At 37.4% G+C, this 24,824-nt stretch overlaps 3 protein-coding genes across 3 annotated transcripts; 2 read left to right on the forward strand and 1 right to left on the reverse strand.

Moving 5' to 3' along the window:
• The first annotated feature begins 1,193 nt into the window (after positions 1-1,193).
• LOC307268913 (sterile alpha motif domain-containing protein 9-like) lies at positions 1,194-8,102 on the forward strand. Its single transcript, XM_080051712.1, has 4 exons — positions 1,194-1,220; positions 2,462-5,179; positions 5,845-5,901; positions 6,072-8,102. Exons 2-4 carry the CDS (start codon positions 2,485-2,487, stop codon positions 6,101-6,103), a joined length of 2,784 nt encoding a protein of 927 aa, XP_079907838.1. The 5' UTR covers positions 1,194-1,220; positions 2,462-2,484; the 3' UTR covers positions 6,104-8,102.
• Positions 8,103-8,835: 733 nt separating this feature from the next.
• LOC307269093 (uncharacterized protein) lies at positions 8,836-12,548 on the forward strand. The gene is made up of 2 exons (XM_080051923.1): positions 8,836-8,969; positions 10,250-12,548. The coding sequence occupies exon 2, from the start codon at positions 10,273-10,275 to the stop codon at positions 11,884-11,886; it is 1,614 nt and encodes a 537-aa protein (XP_079908049.1). The 5' UTR covers positions 8,836-8,969; positions 10,250-10,272; the 3' UTR covers positions 11,887-12,548.
• Positions 12,549-13,437: 889 nt separating this feature from the next.
• mrpl48 (mitochondrial ribosomal protein L48) lies at positions 13,438-20,151 on the reverse strand. The gene is made up of 8 exons (XM_080051750.1): positions 19,991-20,151; positions 18,936-18,976; positions 18,390-18,421; positions 17,531-17,613; positions 15,571-15,740; positions 14,283-14,385; positions 14,000-14,089; positions 13,438-13,666 (listed from the first exon to the last, which is right to left on the reverse strand). The coding sequence occupies exons 1-8, from the start codon at positions 20,009-20,011 to the stop codon at positions 13,589-13,591; spliced, it is 618 nt and encodes a 205-aa protein (XP_079907876.1). The 5' UTR covers positions 20,012-20,151; the 3' UTR covers positions 13,438-13,588.
• Between the last annotated feature and the right edge of the window lie 4,673 nt (positions 20,152-24,824).

The raw sequence follows: 24,824 nt of genomic DNA on the forward strand, positions 1-24,824 counted from the left end.
TCACTGAGAGTGGCCCTGTGTGTCACTTCTTTGAGTCAGTCGGATGGGATCGGGTTTTTTTTTTCTCAAATTCTGCCTGTTATTTTGTGATGTGCTTCGTCTTCAAAATGGTGTAGCAAGTGACAGGTGTTGTTGTTTTTTTCAACAAATGTATTAATTTAGATTTACGCATGTTGGATAATGTGCACACAGTTTAATTAGTTTTAAGACAATGCGTTATTGAAGCCATCTTTATCCTTTTTCCACATACAACTCACAACTTAACCCTGCTGGATGTCATGGGCTCAATGCTGTTAGAAACTTTTGCTAGGGTGTTTCCCTTTCACACGGGACAAGAAGAAGAAGTACTTCAAGATTTACTTTGCAAAGACTGCAACAATATATGATATGAGGTATAAGTCAAACAAGTATAAAGGTGTGGCTTTTTGTCATGATTTAAATGAGACTGAACTGAAAATATGCCATTTTGTCATCGTGCTAAAATGAATATAAATATTATATATTAAAATATATTTGCTAACCTATACCGTGGTCTCCTGAAATTTCTTGCACTATGTAGTTTTAAGGGAAGGGGATATGTTTACATTCACAGAGCCTGCAGTTAGTTTACAAAACATATTTTCTCTCCATGTAATTCTATACATTCGGACAAACTGTTCTGTCAGTCAAAGGAACTAAATATTGGAATACTCTCCCACTCACTTGTCCCTTTGTATTTGCCATTTGTCTTTCTCTATTACCTGCCTAGGGACAACAGTTGGAAATTAGCATTTCTGCTATAATCTGGCAATTTTAAAAGTTGTAATTGTTACTGACAATGATACCCTAACAAATTAATAAAAAAAAATTAAAAAAAATTAAATTACAGTCATTTTCAATAACATTTTAGTTGAAATCGAACACATCAACTCATCCACACACCACTAAAAGGTAACTGCACTGGGTGTGACACTGCTTATGAATGCTGGGAGGAGAAAGGTTTTCATTTTACAGATCAAAGAAGCTATACAAATAAAGACTCTTATTATTATAGTTTCCCCATCAAATAAATTATCTGTTGTCCTCGTTTGACAATAGACTCATTATTAATCTGCCCTTTTTATCTTCCTCATTCTTTATTTCTGTGGGTGTGGCATTTTGCCGTTCAGTATAAACATGATATGACAAGAGAGGATTGGCTCACTCAAGACTTCAGAGTCCTCTGCATCGTTTGGGAAAAGGTAAGAACATTTAAAAATATACGGATCCGCATGTTTACATGTTAACGTTTAAAAGATTCATGTTTGCATTAGGTAAATGCATTACATTATTGGCCGGGTTTTTAAAAAATTACTGGAGCCAATAATGTAATATTATTCATTAATATTTCTATCTGCAACATTAAACAAACAAAACAGGAGGGTTCAGTAAAAAATAAGAAGTTTAGGCAGCAAATATACTTAGTGTCTCAAGTCACTTATTAACAAGCAGAGCGATCTCCTTCAGTGTTATATTACTCCAGTTACGATACTGGGTTGCTATTAAAGGTGGAGTCAGCGATTCTGGAGAATGCTTGTTGACTAAATCAGATTTTTGTCAATATCTCCTGAAAATTAGCTACCTGTCTGTACTGTGTGTGAAAAATTGTAACTTGAATGTTGCTAGCTACGGTGGACACTCCTCATACTCTTTGTGTACATGCCCGTTTACAGAGCATACGCTGTGTTTTAACACCAAAAAAAATGTCAGCACACGGAGCATTTTCTAGAACTGCTGACCCCACCTTTAAAGGCCTACTTCACCGGTTTGAATATGAAGGTGTATTGAATTCTGAGATCCTATGTAGTATAAATGTGCAAAAAAAAAAAAAATCAGTTCATCCTAGCCTGAGAAAAGGCAGAAAGAGTGTTTTTTTTAACCCTATATTAATCTTACTGTGACATCACAGTAAGATAAATATAGGGTTAAAAAAAAAATTACTTTGTAAATATTACTGTGATGTCACAGTAGGAGAAATCACAGTAATATTTACAAAGTAAGGTTTTTTTTTAACCCTATATTTATCTTACTGTGATGTCACAGTAAGATTTAATATAGGGTTAAAAAAACACTCTTTCGGCCTTTTCTCAGACTAGGATGAACCAATTTCAATATTTTTTGCACATTTATACTACATAGGATCTCAGAATTCAATACACCTTCATATTCAAACCGGTGAAGTAGGCCTTTAATGAGAAATAAGATTGTGTAGCTTGCAGAGTTGAGGGCAAATCTTACCCAACACATACACTGTTTGACATTTAAACTTGTTCATCATAAGCTGATTATTACTTGATGTTTTGTATGTAATATCCTTATCTACAAATACTCTTGATTTAAAATATGTTTACCAATGCCTGACATCACAATGTTACAGTCCGAGATAACCAACGTCTCTTTTCACCTCTTTGTTTGTTTGTTTGTTTGTTTGAAATGCATTCAGGTACAGGAAACTGAGAGCCGAAGATGGCAAACGGACCAGCGTTGTCCACTGCTAAAGGAGGGGAAATTTACTTGGGAAGTGAATTCAAACATTCCCTCTGCCATTTGGATGTTCTCGATGCAAATCAATTCAATGAACAGTCTTTTGATCGAAATGAACGCAAGCTTACAGAGGAAAACTTTTACAGAGGGGCCCCACCCAAATGGTTAAACTTTCACATGAGTGAGCAGGCAGTATCAGATGGCACAGGAACTCCATTTATCAAACGAGATGGATACGATACACTTGTGAAACAAATTCATCAAATGAGAAAACTCCCTCGAACATCAACTGTTAAACTGCTCCATCAGCCAGGATGTGGGGGGACCACACTGGCCATGCAGGTGTTGTGGGACTTGCGCAAAACCTTCAGGTGTTCAGTTTTAACAGACTCAACCGGCTCAGACGTCACAAATGTTGCTGAGCAAGTTGTCCAACTCTTCACAGCAGGCATTCGAGGCCACCAGAACACAGTGCTGCTGTTAGTGAACAATGAGCAAATTTTGGAAAATCTGCAAGAACAAATCTTGATGAAGATTGAGGAGCGGGAGATAGTCACCTATATGCCAGTGGTTATTTTACTCAGCTGTGTTAGAGAGGATGTAGTTCAACAGGGTGACCATGTTACCCTAAAAAATGTACTATCCGACAAAGAGAAGCGAACATTTGATGAGAAAAAGAAAGAGCTCATCAGTAGGTACGGTGATAGACACAATCAATTCCATGGCTTTAACATAATGCAAACAAATTTCTCTCAAGCTTATGTCAAACAAGCATGCACAGTATTGGGTACCATCCAAAAACAAAATAGAAAACAGAAGAGCCAGCTTGCTGCCTTCCTGTCCCTGCTGAATGCCTATGCACCAGGCTCATATCTCCTGGAGTCTCAGTGTCTGGACTTCTTTAAACATGATGACTACATCCAGGGAGACGCTTCACTATGGGAAAGAATGAAGCCATTCAGTGATCTCATCATTACCTTCCAACAAGAAAGATCTGAAAAAATGGTCCGCATGGCTCACCCTCTGATAGCACAACATTGTACTAAATTAATGGTGGAGGCCGGTGTGACCAGGAGTGACACAGCAAGAAACTTCTTGACCTGTTTTTGCAGTGAGGAGGTTCCAAAATGTTTGTTTGTTTTTATCAAAGACATGTTGACCAAAAGAAGAACGAAAACAAATGCCACCAAAAAAAGAGAGGACCACCCAAACCACGGCACAGAGATTCGAGAGGACCAAGAAAAGTTTTCTAGACTGATTCTAGATATTCAAAATGCAGAGGGAAATAAACAGAGTGCATCAGTTCTAAAGGTGGCATCAAATAAATTTGATAAAGATCCATTTTTTCCACAAGCACTTGCTCGTTTTTATTACATTGAACAAGGAAACTACAATCTGGCGGAAATGTGGGCAAAGAAAGCAATGGCAAGAGATCCCCAAAATTCGTTTGTGGCTGATACACTTGGTCAGGTCTATAAGAACCATTTGCAAAACAAAGGAGTTCCAGAGAACAACACTTTACCTGCAAAACCAAGAGAAATTTTGCAACTTGCCACAAAGGCCATTGAAGCTTTCAAAGAGGAAGAACGACTTGCTGAAAAGGAACAGGAAACCAACATGAAAGAAGACGGCAACACCAAAGTATCATATTACTTTAACAGCAGCGGACTGTTTGGTTACCTAAAGGTTTGCATCCTTGTATATGACATACTCGTTTCTCAGAATGAAACCTGGAGACAAGTTCTCACTAAACAAATCTCCATTGGTTCTGTTCTGGAATCACTTGGGGACAATAAACTCCACCGATTCCATGATCTAATAAACAACCTCGCAGACGAGGTTAAGAGGAAATGTGTATTTTATGATAAATATCTGACTTTCTCAAAGCCTGGCATGATGAAAGATGATCCCTTGTACATTTCTAAAGACTGCTCAGAGTGCTACACTAAGTATGTCAGAGACTCCACACCAAAACCCTTGAAACAAAAAGTTGCTTTCATCGAGGAGCTTAAACAAAACTTGGCTGACACCGTCGCTGGAGTACTCCCATGTCTTGAAGAAGTAGAAACTGAATCAGAGCTTAAAAAAATAACCACATGGTGGGAAGAAATCTGTGAACGTTCTTCTTGCAAGTCATTAAGTGCATTTAGACATAAAATACCCCTGAGCCCTGAAGATGCACCTGAGCTTCACCTGTTAGCCCTCCTCTACTTCTGGCCTGTAGTCAGTGAAGACAATTGTAGAAACAGTGTTTTTAACCTTAATGAATTAATTCAGCTTATGAAAGGCTCTTATGAACACACGTATAAGAAATACTTTCGATCAAGGTACCTTCGCACTCTGTTTTTCATTGGCAAAAGCCAAGATCTAACCAAAATTGTGCACAGAGAGATCCTTGAGAGAAAATTTGAGCAAAAAATGAAAACAAAAGAAGACTGGAACAACAACTGGAGCAAAGAGAAGATTTTTCAGGATCCCATGGTCGAAGACCACCTTCTCAAGGTTGAAGGGGTGGTACGAAACTACAGAGTCTTTGCAACCATTGATGGCACACAAATTGAGGTGGATGCAAACCTGCGAAAAGACCTGTGGATAGCTCGTCAAGTTTCCTTTTACCTTGGATTCACCATCAGAGGTCCTGTAGCCTTTGGCATCAAGACAAAAACTGCGGAAAATGGTAAGAAGGGTCACAGTCTATTACTTACAAGTCATCGATTATGCAAAAGGTACTTTTTAAAAAATATGGGTCCCCTGTGCGTCTAGAAACTCCCAAACAACCTTCTCTCTTATTCTCCACGTCCATTCTCTCACCTTGTGACGCAATAAGGGGAGAAGGCAAAATCCCATCATTACCAACTGAATTTAGCACTACCTCCACCTGTGATAAGCACACCCCCAAACAACACTGAATCTAACCGGCAGTCCACCATATTGAGCTGGCTGGCTGTACCTGTGCCCCCACAAGGGTCAAATTACAATTTTGAACCTGAAAAGGAGAATAATAAGTGACCTTCAAGCATAATTAACTACCAGCAACAAATAAATAATCACTATGATGTGTTAATATTACTGTAAAATATTATGATCCTTTCCGTTATCTTGTCATTGAGGGTCACGTATTTTCCATCCAAGTCTTTGGTAGCGGGTTGAGCAACATTACAGACAAAATGTGCTTTGCTGTAAATGCTATATATAGCATTTTAAACACCCTAACATTAGAACAGTTCGCAGAAAGGTCTGGGGATTTTTCTTAGTAAGAGGCACTTTATTTTGAAATGATATATAGCTGTTGAATGATTGAAATGTTATGTTTCTTTTATAATCTATTGTACGGTTTTGCAGCAGAAGTCTCAGAGCAAAGAAACACAGAACTGTTGGCCCCTACAGATACCAGTGGAGGTGAGCAATATGTTTAACTAAAGCTTAGGATTGAGAAGTAATAAGGTGTCTTCTAACACAATTGCTAACATCAACTTAAACATTTTAATTCCTTGTTTTAGAATTTTAACATGTGAACTTTTTACTTCAAGTATTCACTGTTTTTTTCTTTTCTTTCCCTTTATGGAAAGATGGCACAAGACCAGATGAAGGACATTCTTGAGTTTGTATTTCAGCCAACGATCTCTGTGAAATTCTCAAAAGGATGAAGAGCCTGATGCTTCTAATTTTTGAGCTGGAGGGATCTAAATGAAGGAGGGAAACTGTGTGGACAACAGGAAGCCTCATGTATGTTATGAGATAGTAGATTGTTCATTGGACTTTCAGATATTTTTACTACTTTACACTGTTTTAGTTCTACTAAGTTATGCTGGGCTTACACTACACAACTTTTCGCGCGATTTGACAGTCGCAGACAATCTTCTAATGTCGGACTGAAATCACAGGAGTCGTGCTGGAGTTGTGGCGCGCGCCCGTAATCTTAGTCGTTAAGTGTAAGGTGGTCTTCCGACCCGATTTCAGCCAGTCTTCTTCCCGTCTTGAGGTTCCGACATTATCAAACAGGTTTGATATTATCGTTAGTCTAAAGGGGTTGGCTCAAGCGAAATGACGTAAATACTGTCACACTCTCGCATGCACCAAGCACGACGCAGGAGGAGCGGCATTAGTCGCGACCTGTGTCCAACTGTGAGCCACTTATTTCAGACACTTTTTCCTAGCAGCCTCGGCTGGAGAACCAGGCTGACAGCCGCGCAACCTTAACACTTTACCGTCAAATTTAGGGCTAGGAGTTAAAGTTATTGGGGGACGAGATCAGCAAATAAAGCTGGTCAAATAACTAAAGGAAGTCCCCCGCTCGGAATATTGAATCTACTTTTTTTTAATTAAATAATCGCAATCGCTTTTTTGGAAATGATATTAATCTCAAAAGGAATCTAGTTGTAGTCTTGCAATATGAAACCCCCTGTCTTTTCAAAATCTTACTCAGTGACTGAAAACTAATGACTATTTGTCTTCAGGTGTGAGTTGATTGTCTTTAGATGTGAGAGGGTTTCAGTCTTCAGTCTTTTCAAAGTCTTTTAAAAGTCCTCTAGTGTAAGCCCAGCATAAATCGTTAAGAGTTTTGTGGTTGAGAGGAAGGTCCTTGACACAATGTTGGCCATGAAAGGATTGACACCTAAGGTCATATTATTATATCAGCCGATCACCATCAGACACCTGTGATGAAAATATTGACTTCATTAAGCAAATGAAGCTCCTATAATTCTGGTAATTTGCATAGTAATGATAGCAGTAGACACTGGTCAACTGGTCTTGCCCATGATAACAACAGAACAGAGTCACAAAGAAGTTAGTATAGTTTTGCATTTCTATACTGCTGCATGTTTTAATAAGACTTTATATCATTCCTGTATATTTTACTTTTACATTTTTAATGTTTTATTCACACATTCAGTAATCTGCCTTTTGTATGTTGAAGTTGTATGCACTGGAAAGGATGGGATAAGGTTTGACTAGTGTCAGTTGACACTCCTTATAGCTAAATATAGATGTGGGGCCTGTGTCTGTGTCTGCTACAGGGCAAGCAGCATAGACAAGTAAAGAAAAGAATAGAATAATGATGCTTTCAGTGATGTTTATCCATGATGTGCCACCTAGCCAATGAATTGCTTGTGTTTCATTGTATTGCCTTATGTATACTAATTGTATCCTAACTAAAGCCTTGTTTCCACTTAAGAGTAAAGTTCGATTTTGCATGAAACGGTAACCGTATATCTGGTTTGTGTTTCTAGTGCCGGTAGTACCCTTACTTGGTAGGCGGAGTATATGCCGGATTGCGATAGCAGTGGCATCTATGAAATTGTAAGCTTTTTGTTACCATTCCCAACTTTTGACAGTTGAAATGCAAAAAATTATGTGCCGTACCAAAGCAAACTGTACCTCTCAGTGGAAACAAAGCTTTAAGCCCCTTGCCTCTGTAACCTTTTAAGAGGGTGATGTGATGATAAATCGAAGCCTATGGGGCTTTTCTAGGCTCTCCAAACCAGTTCACCTTTTTTGTTCTTTGAATATACTATTGACTCACCTACTCATGTTTGAATAAGTTGCATCTTTTTGCTAAGCATGCTAAATAAAAACAGGTAGATCTTTTGATCTACTGAAAAATCGAAACTCTCACCCATCCTTTATGCTTCTTCCAACCACCTTCCAAATTCTAATCATTCTCTAACAGATTAGTAACCTGGCTCCTCAGGAGAGGAGGACAGGACTTCCCCTGAACTGATAGGTGAGTCTAGAACGAAAGACATACAACCTCCAGCTGGCTGTCAGGTACTGATGACCTCACGTGGAGAAGAGGCCTCTGAAGCACATACTGATTTGACTGATACCGTCCCTAAGGAACAATATTAGGGCCTCGAGAGGTTTTACATTTTAGGTTTAAACCTTTTTCTTTCCTGATTAAACTTTTATTCAACCCAGTGCAACTGTTCTCACCAAACTCACTTCAATTGCGAAATATCTATGCATAGCAATAGCATCGAGTCAGCAGCAGAGATGTAATTAAAGTTCAGTCGAAAGCTGGAGAACAGGTTTAAAAAAAATGACAGCAGTTAACTTTTTGTGAAGGAAGGCATTGTTAAGTTTCCTTATGAGGATGACTGACATCTGAAAGCGCATTTTGACTTGACAGTTGACATAATCAATCATTTGAAGTTAACTGCAATGGGTGTAAAACTGCTGAATAATTTAGGGAGGAGAAAGGTTTTCATTTTACAGATCACGAAAATAAAACATGTGGAAACTAAAATATCAGTTATTCTAATCTAGTGCTTGTCGCCTTATTTTACTTTTTCCACAGACAGACATATTATACTCCCCATTTTATCTTCCTCATTGTTTAGTTGTGTGGGTGTGGAATATCGCGGTTTTTACTCCAACCTACTTTCAGGGTGCACTATAAACATGATATGACAAGACAGGGTTTGCTCACACAAGACTTCAGAGTCCTCTGCATCGTTTGGGAAAAGGTAAGATCTTGAAAATCTATGTACGGATCTGCATGTTTCAGGTACATTCAAGAGATTCATGTATGCATTACGTAGATGCAATACATTATTGGTTGGGTTTTTGATTAAAAATCCTTTAAAAATGTCCTAACTGGAGTCAATAATGTTAGAATATTATTACTTTTTAAATATATTTTTTGGGCATTTTCATGCTTTTCTTATTTATTGATAGTGCAGAGAGACAGAGGTGAAATGGGGCAGAGAGGGGAGTGACATGCAGAGGACGGCATTATTACATTAAATGCAAAAAGTGATCACGGCATAGGTTAAGAAATGGTTTTTAGTTTTGTTTTTGGAAGTTATAATTATTAAGATATTGGCCGGTTATTACTTTATCAGCCGTTATTACATTGTTGGTTGCCTTATTGCATTTATTCTGATTGTCATGAGTTTCAAAGACTCTGTTCAAACAGGCCCATAGTGTTCCCGGTATAAAATCACCACTAGAAATAAATAAGTGTCAACACACACACACACACACACCTGGCAACCCCGGTGGAAACCACACCTGTTGGCAATTCTCCCACACAGTTGCAACATTGTTTCAATAACTTGTAGACCTTTTCTTGCAGCTCAGGTACATAAATCTTTGCTCAAAAATGTATTCTGTGGTAATCATTACAATCTTACATGACATCAATTAGTAAATCTACTGTATCTATCCATCTACAGAAGCTCTTGATCCTATATCTTTGATCATGACACACGAAAAATGCAAAATTGTTCTTAAAGTGTTTAGACATTACTTATGTAATATGGTAACATTTCATGTGCAAACAATGTAGTTAGATCAGCCTTAGAATATTTTATGGGCAGCAGCTTCTGCCAGCAGTGCTTGAAGTGTAAAGCCAAGTCTGACTAGAAAAGCACGATATAAGTCCATTTCATGTTGCTATATGTAGGGCCTGATTTGTTTACAACCTTTTGTTTGCATACCAGATTACAGAGCCTAGGCTGTGTGATAACACCAGATTAATTCAGCACACACACTGTATGGACAGGTAGCTGATCGTGAGGTGGTAATCTTAAAAACAAGCATTCTTAAGAATGGCTGACTATACCTTTGATACCTGAAGAATAATCGAGATTTCATAGCTTTCAGGGTGGAACCAAATGTTACCTACTACATGTACTGTTTGGTATTTTAACTTGCACTCGTCTAGCATCACAGTAGTACAGTCCAAGATAAAAAATGTCCCTTTTCACATCTTTGTTTGTTTATTTGTTTGACATTCATTCAGGTACAGGAAACCAAGAGACCAAGATGGCAAGTTACCCAACGTTTTCCTCTTCTGAAAGTGGGGAAAGTGACCTGGAAGAGGCATTTGAAGACCTACAGTTGGAGGACTCAGATGAACCACAGGATGTCGCGGGTGGACAGCGTCAGAAGGGCCCAAACAAGGAGCTTCTCTTTGAGACATTTCTAAAGGTCTCAAGGGAAAATGGCCTGGACATGAAGAACCTGATGTCTCATGAGTTAGCTGCTGTACCACCTGCTTTGTTCAAAACCGATGGCATGATGAGAAAAACCACCAAATCTGCCCTAGCAAGGGAGTTAGAGTCGATTGTCACAAAAGAAAACCACTCACCTGATGTAGCAGGACCGTCTGCATACATCATAGATGCCATGGCATTACTTCAGTGCCTGAAAGGAAACTTTCAAACCTTCAATGACCTGGGAGAACGGGTTCTCAACAGAATCTTTAGAAACCTATCGTCAGGGAAACAAATCGATTGTGTTGCCATGGTTTTTGACCGTTACGACCACCCGACCTCCATCAAGGGACAGGAGAGACACAGACGTGGAGCAGTTGAAGATGCGGACATAGCCGGGGAGATCTCTGGGGACACACCACTTCCAGATTACAGGAAGTTCTTGAGCAGCAGCAGCAACAAGGCTAAGCTTACTGCGTTTGTTAGCAATTACATAACCGAATCCGGTAAACGTAGACTTAATGAGGGACAGACGATCATCTTGTCTGGAGGTTTTGAGAAGGCAGACGAAACCAAAATCATCAAGAAGAACAGCGAGCAGAGCCTGGACGATTTAATGAGTGACCAAGAAGAAGCCGACACCAGGATAGTGCTTCATGCCATCTACCTCGCCAAGACTTACACCAGAGTCATCATCAAGTGTGAAGACACTGATGTCCTCGCGTTGCTCTTGTGTTATGCAAGTTGCGGCATGTTTGGCTCAGCTTCAGTCCTTTTGCACAAAGGCCGTAGAAACAAGAGGAGGTTAGTGTCGATCAATCAAATCTCTGAGCAGCTTGGGAAGGACTTGTGCCAGTGCCTTCCAGCTTTCCACGCACTGACGGGGTGTGATACCACAAGCAGTTTCTACTTCAAAGGAAAAAAGATCGCTTTCAAAGTGCTCAGGGAGAACTTTGAGGAGCTGAAAGGCCTGAGTCAGTTCGGGTTGACAGAACATCTCGAGGAGTCATTGCCCGTAGCCAGACGTTTCGCTCTCATTTTGTACGGCGAGAAGGACAAGATGGCGGAAGAATGTGCAAGTCTGGATGAGTTGAGGTATGCACTGCTAGAACAAGACCCAGACAAGGCTCCCAAGAGACTGCCCCCAACTGAAGATTCATTCAAGCAGCATGTGCTAAGAGCCATGTACCAAACCGCAGTGTGGCGCAACAGTCATCAAAAGAAAGCGAAGATCTGGAGTCCGGTGGGAAGAGGCTGGAGGTTGAAGAAAGGAGTGATGGAACCAGTGATGTGTAGAAAGATGGCCGCACCACAAGAAGTGAGACGTCTAGCAGGCGTTATCTGCGGGGATAACAAATGCAATCAACAGGATGATTGTCCCTGTTTTGGTGCCGGATTCCCATGCATTGAATTGTGTGACTGCTGCACTAACAAAATGTACTAGAAATGAAAATGCTGGGTCACACTGTATATCCATACTTTATAAAACGGGTGGCTTAAATCAAGCGATGTGATTCCAAACTGTTGTCTAATGGGCGTATACATAACTGCTACGACGTCCAATCGGTCCATACTGTATATAATTTGAGGTTTATTTAGGGGCAAATGTATGATTCATTTGCGATTTTCATGTTCATTTAGTCAAAATATTTTGTTAAATCATTTTGTTAGTATTGTGTCATGCAGCCTCTTCTTGGCTCATATCGGTATCATCATATACTGTTGGTGTTGTTCAAAGAAATCATAAAATGTATAGAGTGCACTTGCTATGAGTGCACTTGATGTCTCTATGTAAGGGGTATGATGTAAGGGGCTGGTGAAATCAGAGGGCGGTGTGTATACTAAAATAATCTACTTTGGTTCATATAAATTATGTTTTTGGTGATTGGGTTCCTTACTTTAATAATTGCAGACGTACAAAAAAATATATCTAGATGTGTAATGTTTTTCATTTGCAATGTTAGCATATTATTGTGTTAAAGTAAGTGTATACATTTTAAAGATATATGCAAAGATAATGATGAAATATTTGGTGTATTGTAAGCAATAACTGCCTGTATACATACAGTGTAATTTTGGTGACATTCTGGTGATATTAAAGTTCTGGGGGGGAAAAAAACATGGTTGTGCTTTTGTCTTCCTTAAGTCAAGAAAATCCAATGCAATAACACTAAAAGGCAAAAATCTACAGCCATGTAAACAATCTGATAAAATTCCTCACACTACTCTACCTGTTGCATGCTTAATCAGAAAGCTGTTTCCTAATACACTGGCCACAAGATTTTCAGATATCTAATCTGTATTTATAAGCTTGATTGTATTTTTCCACCATCTAGTGGCCAATAAATGTATTGATAAATACATGCAGGTTGTTCCCAAACTGAAATATAAACATAAACATAAGGTATGTTTTTGATAACTCAAAGATTATGTTAATATGTGAATGATCAACATAATTTTGAAAATAAATAAAGGGATTTTTTTCTCACTTGTAGAACTTTTCTGATGCAGAAAAAAATGGTTAATGCAGATAATTTGAAGGAACAAAGAATATTAAGATTATTTCCCTTTTTTACAGATTAATTTAACATATTTCTGTGGAAGAAATATAATTTATTTATCTTATTTTTCGCTCTTGTGATGCTCATTCTGTTGCTTCTTTTTGTATAAAATGTGTTTTGCTAAGTCAGTTTGGTTTTCTCAAGACAGCAACAGCATGATCATTTTAATAACAGAGGCTGAGATGGTCTAAAATAAACGTAAATATTATCAATGATGATTGTTGTATTGTTCTCAGTTTCCTAAGACTGTTTACTCAACCCTTAAAGCTATGTAGTAGGCAGCAAATTAACTGAAATGTATAGGCCTATAATGAAAACATTTTTCATTTCCACATACACTTATGAACCGATAATCTTTGTGCACGTTTAGTTCAAAAAGGAACCCAGTTTTAGAATCAAAATTGAGTCTCAAATTTGAGGAAAAAAAAGTGAGGTTTTATTTTTTCATTTGTCACATAAGAATATCAAACATGAATGTGTGTACAGTTGTTTCAATGCAAATTATCACATTAACAGCATTCAGTTCAGGAATAAATATACAAAAAAATCAAGCAGGCAGGTAGGTAGATATCCATTCCTAACGTGCTATTGGTTGATCTGAGCCATGAGTCCCTCCAGCTCTGGACGCCCCTTGAAGCGAGAATGGAAATCGGCTTCGGTGTGCTGCAAGGAAAACATGGAGGGAGCGAGTGAGTAAGTGCATTTTTATTTAAAAAGCACTTTTTAAAACAGACCGTTAGAAAGTGCTTTACATGGTACACAGGCATAAATGATTATGTACATTAACAAACAAAGAAATAGGGAAAATAAAAATAAATAAATAGCGTTCTTTGCACCGATGGTCTCATTTGCTGTTACATGTAATTTATGATCATCAGAGGAAAGATTTGACTGTTTCAGAAATATTTAAAAGTTCCTCGTAGCAGCTTTAAAGTCAGGTTAAAGGCAAAATGTATTCAAGGGAAACTTTTCATAATCGTGAGTTAGTTAGCTCACCTCCTTCACAGTGAGAACAACTCCCTCTGGTTGGTTCTTCAAAAGCACGTCCATGAAAACGGGACTCAGTGTGGCGTTCAGGGTGCTCAACTAGACATAAGACATATCAGTTGGAAGGTTAGACAGTGAGACCATAAAACACTCTTTCTGCCTTTTCTCAGGCTAGGATGAACCGATTTCTAAAACGTTTGCACATTTATACTACATAGGATCTCTGAGTTTAATACACCTTCATATTTCCACTGGTGAAGTAGGTCTTTCAGTTAAAGGAAGTGATATTTACCTGGACCACTCGCTCGTGAGTCTTTAGGACGGCATCCACGTACATCTTGGTGCCTTGCTCTTGCATTACCATGACCTCAGTGCTCTTGGTCGGCAAAGCATAGCTGCAAGTTAGAAATAATAGTAATAATAGTAATAATAATAATAATAATAATAATAATAATAATAATAATAATAATAATAATAATAATAATAATAATAATAATAATAATAATAATAATAATAATAATAATAATAATAATAATAGTAGAGGTTCTCTCCTCAAAGGATATTTGCTATTGTGCAGCGAAAACGTCTGCACTAAATTGTTGAGGCTCTTAAGTTTCTTCTTTTGTTGGGAGAACTTATCATTCATACGAAAATGAAAATATTGATTTCTACATACGAAGAATTTTAAACAGTAACAGTTGTGCCAAATAATTATCTGTCAGAAAAACTTTCTGAACAAAAAATAATCAGTTGACACAACTTACATTTTTTTGGGAAGGCGTAGTATGTAGAACTCAAAACTTGAAGTTACGTTACATATGAATAATAAGTTATCTAGTGAAGACGGTTTTCCCAACTTATAATACACATTTGTACAGTGTATAGGACCTCCTGGAGTGCATTGACTTCACAGTAATACTTTCCCACTGTTAAAGTAGGTAAAAATAACTAAAATATACAATTACATTTTCAAAATACCCTAACCTCTGTGTTTGTTATATGTGTGTCTGTGCATAAAAAAAAATCTATAAAGTATTTGAAAAAAAAAAAAAAATACCTTTCTGCCACTTTATATTTTAGTTACATATATTTTAGTTCTATATAAATTAAAACAATAAAAAAAAAATTCAAAACATCCTTACATTGGTGTTTGTTATGTGTGTGTGTATGTGCATTAAAAAAAAATCTATAAATAAATTATTAAAAAAAACAATAGTAGGCCTATATAGAATAAATCTTTCCAAAAATTCCCCTTACCTTTCTGCCACTGTATATTTTAGTTAAATATAAATAACAAAAAAATATACAATTAATCTTTCAAAATATCCTTACATTGGTGTTTGTTATGTGTGTGTATATGCATTTATAAAAAATTATCTATAAATAAAGTAAAACAAAACAATTTTAATAAAATCCCCTTACCTTTCTGCCACTGTATATTTTAGTTATATATAAATAACAAAAATATACAATTAATCTTTCTAAATATCCTTACATTGGTGTTTGTTAAATGTGTTTATGTGCATTAAAAAAAAAAATCTATAAATAATATATATATATATTTTTTTTAATCCTCTTACCTCTCTGCCACCTTGATGCCGAGTCGGTTGCAGAGGTTGTGGATGTACTGTGAGTAATGCTCCACCAGCGTCATGTCGTAACCCGTCACTGACACATTCAGGGACCCGTACGCCGTGGACGACTCCGCCACGATCTGCTTCATCTGCTGCTTGTCCTTCTTCTTCTTTGGCTGAGAATTAAAAAAACATATACAGGTGAAACTCATATTATTAGAATATATCATGGGAAATGAATGGGAATTGAGGCAAGAATTCATGCAAAAGGGGCCCAAACCAAGTACTGAGTTCATATGGATGATTATACTTTATAGAGGGCCGACATTTCTTGAGTCTATATAATATATCAGTTTCACCTTTGAAGTTGAATTACTGAAATAAATGAACTTTTGCACGATATTCTAATTTTTCGAGTTTCATCTGTATAAGGCACTTTACAACAGTAATGTTGTGTCAGTAAACGTACTAGCACTGTTAAGAAAGCTTCCTGAAAAATTACTGTTTCACTGTTGTTGTTTACAGCAGCAGGGCCCACAGTTTGGTTTACAAACATGTTCTTACATTTGGTTCCAGGTTCCAACTCAAAATAATTTAGTTATGATTTATGATGATAGAATTATTCAATAGTAAGAATTACATGTAGAAAAAATATGTTTTTTTGTAAACCAACTGCAGGCTCTGCAAAAATAAACAAACTGAAACAGTGCGTAGTGCACCTTTAAGCAGTTAATAAAATCAGTTATGCTAAGCTTAGACATACTGTGGGCTGCGGATGTACCTTTTTTATTTATTTTTTAAGATATTTTTTGGGCATTTTTATGCTTTATTGATAGTGTAGAGACAGAGTTGAAATGGGGCAGAGAGGGGAGTGACATGCAGAGAACGACCGCGGGCTGGAATCGAACCCGGGTCCGCTGCTGGCCGAGGCCCATGGGGGGGGACGCCCTACCAACTGAGCTAAGGGCGCCCCTGCGGATGTACCTTTTGATTCAAAATTAAATGTTCAACAAATAATACCCTGTTAAAATTAAAAAGTCTATAACTGTAACAGACCATTTAACGCATTTCTCCTCAAGGCCCAGCAGAGGGCGCTCTTTAAACACACTAGCAGTTTGACCTACTTATGGAGCTAAAATAATAAAAGTATAAATACCTGCGTTTGCTTATTGTCATTTTTATAAATAGTCTTATTTTAGGTATTTTTTCCTCTATGATTGTTAGGATGTGAACACTGATTGCCAGTTTTTAAATGGGTGAATACATTTAACCTTGTAGCCTTTAACGTTGATTGAATTCTCAAAAACGTATAATTACTTAATTAGCTACTGATTACATAATACATATTAATACATTACGCTCAATAACAGTCAGGACTTGCAGAATAAATAATTTTCCAAACTTGTCATACGGTCTCATAGTCAAGTCAACGTTTTTTATTAACAGTTCTGCAAGACATACATTTAGATAAATTATATATACTAAATAGTGTGAGGATTTTTTGTGTACAGTATAAAACAGTGGTTGCGTTCCGAATCGCATACTTTCTACTATATAGTATGTAGAAAAAAGATTTAGGATGTCCCGATTCTTGTGGCCAGATTTAGGATGGTTAGAAGTACCCGGATGTCCTACTTCATGCGGCCAAGATTGTTAGTGTTGAAAACTGCATCCTATTTGGGCGATTCTGACCCACAATCCAGTGCGCACGTGAAAACAAACGGGGATGCGACGGATATAAAAGCAAGAGGCAAGATCAAGGCGCATTGTTATGATGAAATAAGAGAGAAAAGTATGTCCCAATAGTATGCCTATTGCATCCTAACTAGATTATTTTTATCGTCGGATGTAGTATGTAGAATAGAAAAAAGAAAGAGTATGAGATTCGGAACGCAAACAGTATATATAAAATAGAATAGAAGGTAAAAAGTAGATGAGTTCAATTGAAATGTGCAATGAGCCTTACTTGAGCTTCTTTAGGTAGAAGATGTCTCCACTTCCCAATCCCGTGGGTCGGCCGGGTTTTGTATTGACGTTGGTTTACAGGAGCTGTGGATGAAGATTGAAGATGATTTATTTTGTCATTGTACATGTTTCAGGACAATGATAATCTGTTTACAGTTATACCCCGCCAAGAGACATAGAGTGACAGTAACCAAACATGGGAGACAGGGGGGATACACTGAAGAGTCGTCTAGCGTGCGCTGCGCCCCTTAAAGTAGGAAAGGATAAAGAGAACATCAGGGAAAGACAGGTTAAAAAAAATGCTACTCTCACACTCTGCTGCTTATGGGTGCAAAGTGTGTGATTAGTACAAAAACCACCTTGGCATAATAAGCACATGATAACGCCACAGACAAATAGAACACGTTGATAAGCACAAAGGTACGGGTTAGGGGTTTATGGGACGGAAGTGGACATTCTTAGCGTTTAAACACACATTCTGTTTGCTACACATCTTGGTATGTGCGAGATGCAATTAACAAGTGAGACTGTCCCTGCGTTCCAATCCCCATACTTCCCTACTATTTAGTATGCCAGAAAAAGATTTAGGATGTCCCAATACAAGCATGTCAACGTAGTATGCTGAAAAAAATACATGAATGCCCCACAAACTCCAATAGCATTTTGGAGTATCCGTCTCTATTCTTGACATAATGAAAAAAAAAATCTTCCTTATCTGATTATTTTTTCTCTCCTGTGGCCCCAAAGCTCTTCTGTACTTTAGTATGTAGTGTAGTAAAAAGAAAAAGTATGTGATTTGGAACGCAGGGTGTGTTTTACTAGTAGCTAAGCTTCTTCATAGTCATCTTTTAAATACTTACCCAAAATAGGATGCTGGATGGATGGCAGGGCCCTGTAAAAAACAGATTCAGTATAAGATATTAGTTATGATTTAAAGGTACACTGTGTAACTTTGGGTGTGTGAGAGAAATGAACATTCTCTAAGGTATATTCTCATAGCTGAATAAACAAACTTTCCTCGCAGGGAAATGTGATCCCTGGAACACTGTTTGAAGTTAGAAAGCTTCCTGAAAAGTTACTGTTTCACTGTTGTTGTTTACAGCAGCAGGGCCCACAGTTTGGTTTACAAACATATTTTAAGTCTTACGTTTGGTTCCAGGTTCCTCAAATTAATTTTGTTGTGATTTATGATGATAGAATTATTACATGTAGAGAAAATATGTTTCGTAAACTAACTGCAGGCTCTGTGAATGCAAACAAATCCCCTCCTCTGAAACTGCATACTGCACCTTTAACATGACTTGTTCACATAGTACTTTTTATTCTCTTACGTAAGTTTTAGCAAAGTTTTACCCATCTTCAGTTTTGTGGACATGTATGAGTTTTTTTTAAAAGCAAAGACTTACCGGCACAATGTGAGCGCCTGTTGTGAGACAGAAACCTGCAACTGGAAGAAATACAAAGAATAACATCAGCTTCAATATGTACAACGCAAAGTGCAGCTTACGTTTGAATTATTTCAGTTTGGCCTCTACGCAAAATAACGCCACATCAAAATAATAATCCACTTTTAACATATAAAAAAATACTAAATACTTTAGTCCTAACATAATTTTTTTTGTATGTAAATAAAAATGTGCTACGAGGAACTTTTAAATATTTCTGAAACAGTCTAATTTTTCCTCTGATGATCATAAATGACGTGTAACAGCAAACGAGACCATCAGTGCAGAGAATGCTGATTTTATATAGTTTTTCTTAATGCCTTCGTCATGGGTACAGTCACCCCTGGAACAACAGCTGGCGTAGTAAAAAAAACACAACCGAGTTTGTCCAAAGGGGGCGCAAGAATTAACACAAACTAAAAGTTCCGCAGAGCACCTTTAAGTTCAAGCTTGCTCATCACCTGAAACTGGAATTGTTATAATAATGTATGAACTGTGCATAGGAACATTTGACATTAGTTTTTTAAACTGCTTTTAAAAAACTATAAAAAAGCAAAGTGTATGTAGTCTACGCAAACGATGTTTAACCCTTTGCATTTATTTTCTTTGACTTTGTACATTCTGGGACTCCAATAGTCTTTCAAATCCTTACCTTTCCTTCCACTATGGACGGTTAAATAGGCCATTCATAAATTGCCTTTAAAAAGGCATTGACATTACACTTATTGAATCCTACATAAACCTCGTTAGTGATTGAAAATGTATTAGCAGATATTTGCTAAGATGACATGGCTGCTAGCTGCTTTTCTGTGTTTCATACAATAACATTCAGATAGGCTATGTACTGTCTTTCTCGCAAACACACGTGGACAGAGAAGTAATGGCGTGCTTCGAAGTCTCCAATTCCTTTAACATAACTGACCAATAAAGCTATAGTGAGCGTGTGAATTTAACATTATCACTGCTGTGGTGTTTGACCTCTGAAACTAAACATTTAGCAAAGAAAATATATTTACCTTCCGGAATACGGGATTCATATTTCAACCTCTCTCCCTTTGTGTTTAGGGACAAACACTTGGACTGGCTTTAGCGGTCAGACTCGTAACGTCATGTAACTACAATAATATAAAATTAAAACCATTCAAAAACACACATGCAGCGACTGTTTCCGCTGCTGCTGATAATACCGGATGTGTGTTTACGGGAAACGGCTCCGTCCTCTTCAGTGAACAAAGGTTCCGGTGTTGCCGAGTTCCGCCTCTATGCGGAGAAATGCGCTGAAAGGCTTTAACCCATTCATGCAACGATTACAACAAATTATAATTGTCATAATTTATAAACACTTTGCTCTTGTGAACTTTAATGAATAAATCTTTTTTGTTTTTGTTGTTGTGATTGTATACAGTGGGACAGTGACACCCCTCAACTGATCTTTCGAGTATAAATACATGTTAAATGAAAAATTAAATTAAACACATTTAAATTCTTCCTGCTGCATTTAAAATAAAATTCATTTAATAAAATCATATGTTATGTGAAACAATAACAGGTAATACAATGTGATATGAAAATACAATATAAGAGTGTGAAAACCAAGAACTACATTCAAATGCATGAAATGGTTTGATGGCTGGAAAAAAAAAACAACTGAAAAAAAAATCAGATGGCCTTAAAATGATCAATTGAAGAAGAAAAAAAAGAAGAAAAAATCTGCATTTAAATCTGCATTCCAAATCACAGTTTTTCTTTTTACTACACTACATACTAAAGTACAGGAGAGTTTTAGGGCCCCAGGAGAGAGAAAAAATATCAGATAAGGATGTTGTTTTTTTTCATTATGTCGAGAAATGTCAAGAATAAAGACGAATACTCCAAAATGCTATTGGGGTTAGTGGAGCATTTCTGTATTTTCAGCATACTACAATTGACGTGCATGTATTGGGACATCCTAAATATTTTTCTGGCGTACTAAATAGAAGGGAAGTATGGGGATTGGAACGCAGGGAATGTTCTTGGTTCACACCCTTCTCTCTGTCTTCCTAGAGCAAATGTAACAGTAGTTAAAACCATCTACACACACACACACCTTTTTTTCCCACATTTGAAAAAGGACATCACCACAGCTGCGCATTTGAACAGACTTTATTATTTCAGTTTGGCAGCTCACAAAATCACATCGTATAAAAAAAAACCCACTTTAAACATTCAAATATTTCAGTCCTAACAGCATTTTCTTTTTTTAAATAAAGTGCAAAATACCTTTTCACCTGAAAATTATCGATTTTGAAAATAATAATGCAAGAATTGGCAGAAAAAAAATGTAGAAAAAAAAATTATGCATAAATTTTTTTTTTTAAACGCATTGCATTTAATTTTCTAATATCATGCCCAAGCAAACTAACATTTCAAAGTATCCATGCACACACACACACACATCCTCACTCTTTGGCTTGCAATGGTCAAATCAAGTATGAATGAAAGTCAGGTCCAATTTTGCCAACATTTTAGTGACGGAAAACTCAAGGAATTCAAATATGTTCTCATCTTTGCCTGTTGATTTTAGAGGGAATCGATTTCAGAAGCTCTCTCTGCTTAGCACCTGTTGCATCACAAATTAGGCCGAAAGTTCCTCTAAACAAACTGGATCAAATTTTGGGATACATTTATTTATTTATTTTGCAAAATTTCACACATTTTGTAAAAGTTCTTTTTTAACAACGTGGTAGAAAACACGGCATCACACACACACATGCAGAAGTTTCACCAAATTTGAGTTTGAGAAGTTCGAGTCCTTGCAGCCACATTCTGTCATAATGCAATCACGTGTGTGTGTGTGTGTGTGTGTGTGTGTGTGTGTGTGTGTGTGTGTGTGTGTGTGTGTGTGTGTGTGTGTCAACAAACGTCTTCTATCATAAAGCACCTTAATTAAGTTCAGCAGTCTGCAGCACACAGGTTAAGCTCGAGCCTCAACTTTGGCCGATTCTCAGTGCACAGCTAGTTTGACACCCAGCCGTAGTCTCAGTATATTGTAGGTGAAGGTTTGAGGCAAAATGTGGTAGCTGCTCGAGTCCATTAAGTTTACTGTATATTTGACATTCAATGTGCAACGCTAAATACCTAAAAAAAGGAATAGTTCAGTACTATGGAAGTGGGGTTGTATGAGGTAGTTTTTTATAGTTAGTCTGTATTTATTTATTTTAGATAATTCTAATATACAAGTTGAAAAAAAAAAATAATAATAATCTTTTTTGCTGACTTCCGCTACAGCAACGTGTCAGTAACTGCGCTGATCGCAATCTCCGTAAAAGGCTAACAGACTAACTCTGCCTATGTACAGTGCCTCATACAACCTAATTTAAAAAGCACCGAACTACCCCTTTAAAAAAAAAAAAAAAAAAAACACACACACACACACACACACACACACAGGTGCACTTTTCAGTTTCTTAAGTTACGAGAAAGAACACACCTTAGAAAAATCCTCACTTGCCCAGTAGCTACACAGTGCACCTTTAATTAAATGATGAATGAATGAATTAAACATCCCGTTGCACTCGCCCTCATAGTCAGTCAGTCATAGAACAAATCCAAAGTGCTGCTTATACGCGTGTGTAGAAAATATTTTGTATACAAATCAAGTCCTCGGGTTCAGGTGATACACTTCTTCGTCGCCATTATCGTCATCGTCGTCATCATCATCATCATCATCTTCCTCTTCTTCTTCTTCTTCCTCCTCCTCCTCCTCTTCCTCCTCGGGGCTGTAGAGGCCGTCCACCAGTTCACTCTGCTCCCGAGTCTCCTCCTCTTCTTCTTCCTCCTCCTCTTCTTCCTCTCCCTCGCTTCTAGAATAGAATTGAATAGAATAGAATGGAATAGAATGTCATTATACTTCTTTTTTTTTATTTATTTTTTTTTTTTTAAGATTTCTTTATTTAGAAGGGGACAGCGCACATTAATAAACATGAGAACCAAAGTTCAACGCGTAAAATGTGCCAGATTGAGCCATGCATTGCTAATGCTAATGTTCACCTGCTGTAGTCCCCTGGCAGGTTGATCGCTTAAAAAAAAACATTAAAAAACTAAAAACATACGCACAACACATAAGCACAAAACAAAATGCCCCAAGCTCAGACGAGTAAAATTACACACAACCATTATTCTTGCCCATAACAGGTTGGTACATGAGCAGCGTATACGTCACTTCCTTCTGAATTTAAATACCTAGGTGTCTGTTTCACTCGAATATGAAAATGTATACGATGGGAATGAACTCCTTTTGACTACTTTAAATTCTTCATTAAAGGCTTTTTTGTGGGGCAATAAGCTACGAAGAGGCATAAAATAAATAAACAGACTTCCACGACCAACATTGAAACGGCGTTCTGACCTCATCTCCTCCACGCTGCTGTCATCGTCCTCGTCCTCCTCTTCCTCCACAGCGGATTCTTCCTCCTCCTCTTCCTCCCACTGCTCCTCCTCCTCCTCCAGGTCCGACATCGCACCTGATGGGACAACATTTAAAGATGGAGTCAGCCATTTTGGAGATCGTTTGTTGTCAAAACGACTGTCAAAATGAATCAGTTAATATCTCTTCACGATCCGCTGCTACCTGTACAGTAGTGTGTGTGTGTGTGTGTGTGTGTGTGTGTGTGTGTGTGTGTGTGTGTGTGTGTGTGTGTGTGTGTGTGTGTGTGTGTGGAAAATATAAGTGTTAATACACAGCCTAGGACCTGAATGGATAACATTTAAAGATGGAGTCAGAGATTCCGGAGAAAATGTGTTGTCAAAATCACTTTTTCTTTCAAAATGAGTGAGTAGATATCTCCAAAGTAACTGCCTTTAGAAAACCACAACAGCGATTCTGGAGAGCGTTTGCTGTCGGACGTTGGTGTCGCCCGATAACGGTTCCTGAAAGCCACGATTTTCAATAGCAATTTTTTGAAATCCGTTTTAACAAGATGACGTGACACATTATGGCAAAAAAAAAAAAAAAAATTTAATATATATTAATAAGCTCAAATACAAACTAACTGCCTTCAGATATACAAGACTTCCCTTTCATGTAGTCGTCAGTCTCGCCTTGTGACATCCGAGACATATTAGGAAGAAATGGATAAAAATGTCTAAAAAATAATAATGTGCAATTCAAAAAGCATAAGAGTGTGTGTGTGTGTGTGTGTATGTATGCGTGTGTGTGTGTGTGTAGGACAGTGACACTCGTTTAATTAAAGAAGCAGTACTTACACAGAGTGCTAACGGCAGCAACAATGTGATGTGGCAGTTCATCGTCAAGGAATTTTCTCATTTCGTCTTCCATCATCGCACCAACAGCGTCCGTCTCCATGTCAACGTACTCTGGGTAGAACATGTTTTTCCTTAGGTGTCGTAGGCAGCTAAGGAACACACACACACACGGCATGGATTGATGCTTTTTGAATAACTTTTTTTTTTTTTATTAAAGACATTTTTAATCAATTTCTTCTGCTGAACACATTGTAATAAAAATTGTCGAAAACAGAAAAATAATCTGCCTCCATTTTAAAATGTAATAATTTTAACTGGAGCTTTAAGGAATTTTGATAAATTGATAAAAATAATAAATTGATAAAAATAATATTAAATATGAGAGGGATACTTACTGTTTTCCTCTTGTCTTGTATGCCTGAAAAAAGGAACAAAAACAGATGTCAGGGTAGTACCTATGATAGTTTAGTGCAGCTGTTTGTACAAGGGTCAAACGAGGAATCTATTGCAAATGTCAACTTCAAACTGTATTTGTTTAATTGATTTACATTACTACTAAAATACAGTTGCCTTTTACACCTTTTGTTGCAGTTTCTTCTAATTCCA

Source organism: Ammodytes marinus (assembly GCF_949987685.1).
Source record: "Ammodytes marinus genome assembly, chromosome: 23".
Lineage (NCBI taxonomy): Eukaryota > Metazoa > Chordata > Actinopteri > Uranoscopiformes > Ammodytidae > Ammodytes > Ammodytes marinus.

Coding starts and splice junctions, on each gene's coding strand:
- LOC307268913 (XM_080051712.1), top strand. CDS start 2,485: ATGGCAAACGGACCAGCGTTGTCCACTGCTAAAGGAGGGGAAATTTAC. Junction 5,180..5,844: donor GACAAAAACTGCGGAAAATG/GTAAGAAGGGTC, acceptor ACGGTTTTGCAG/CAGAAGTCTCAGAGCAAAGA. Junction 5,902..6,071: donor CCCTACAGATACCAGTGGAG/GTGAGCAATATG, acceptor CTTTATGGAAAG/ATGGCACAAGACCAGATGAA.
- LOC307269093 (XM_080051923.1), top strand. CDS start 10,273: ATGGCAAGTTACCCAACGTTTTCCTCTTCTGAAAGTGGGGAAAGTGAC.
- mrpl48 (XM_080051750.1), bottom strand. CDS start 20,011: ATGAATCCCGTATTCCGGAAG. Junction 15,741..17,530: donor TTCTACCTAAAGAAGCTCAA/GTAAGGCTCATT, acceptor TTTAATTCTCAG/CCAAAGAAGAAGAAGGACAA. Junction 14,090..14,282: donor CTCACGAGCGAGTGGTCCAG/GTAAATATCACT, acceptor TCTTATGTCTAG/TTGAGCACCCTGAACGCCAC.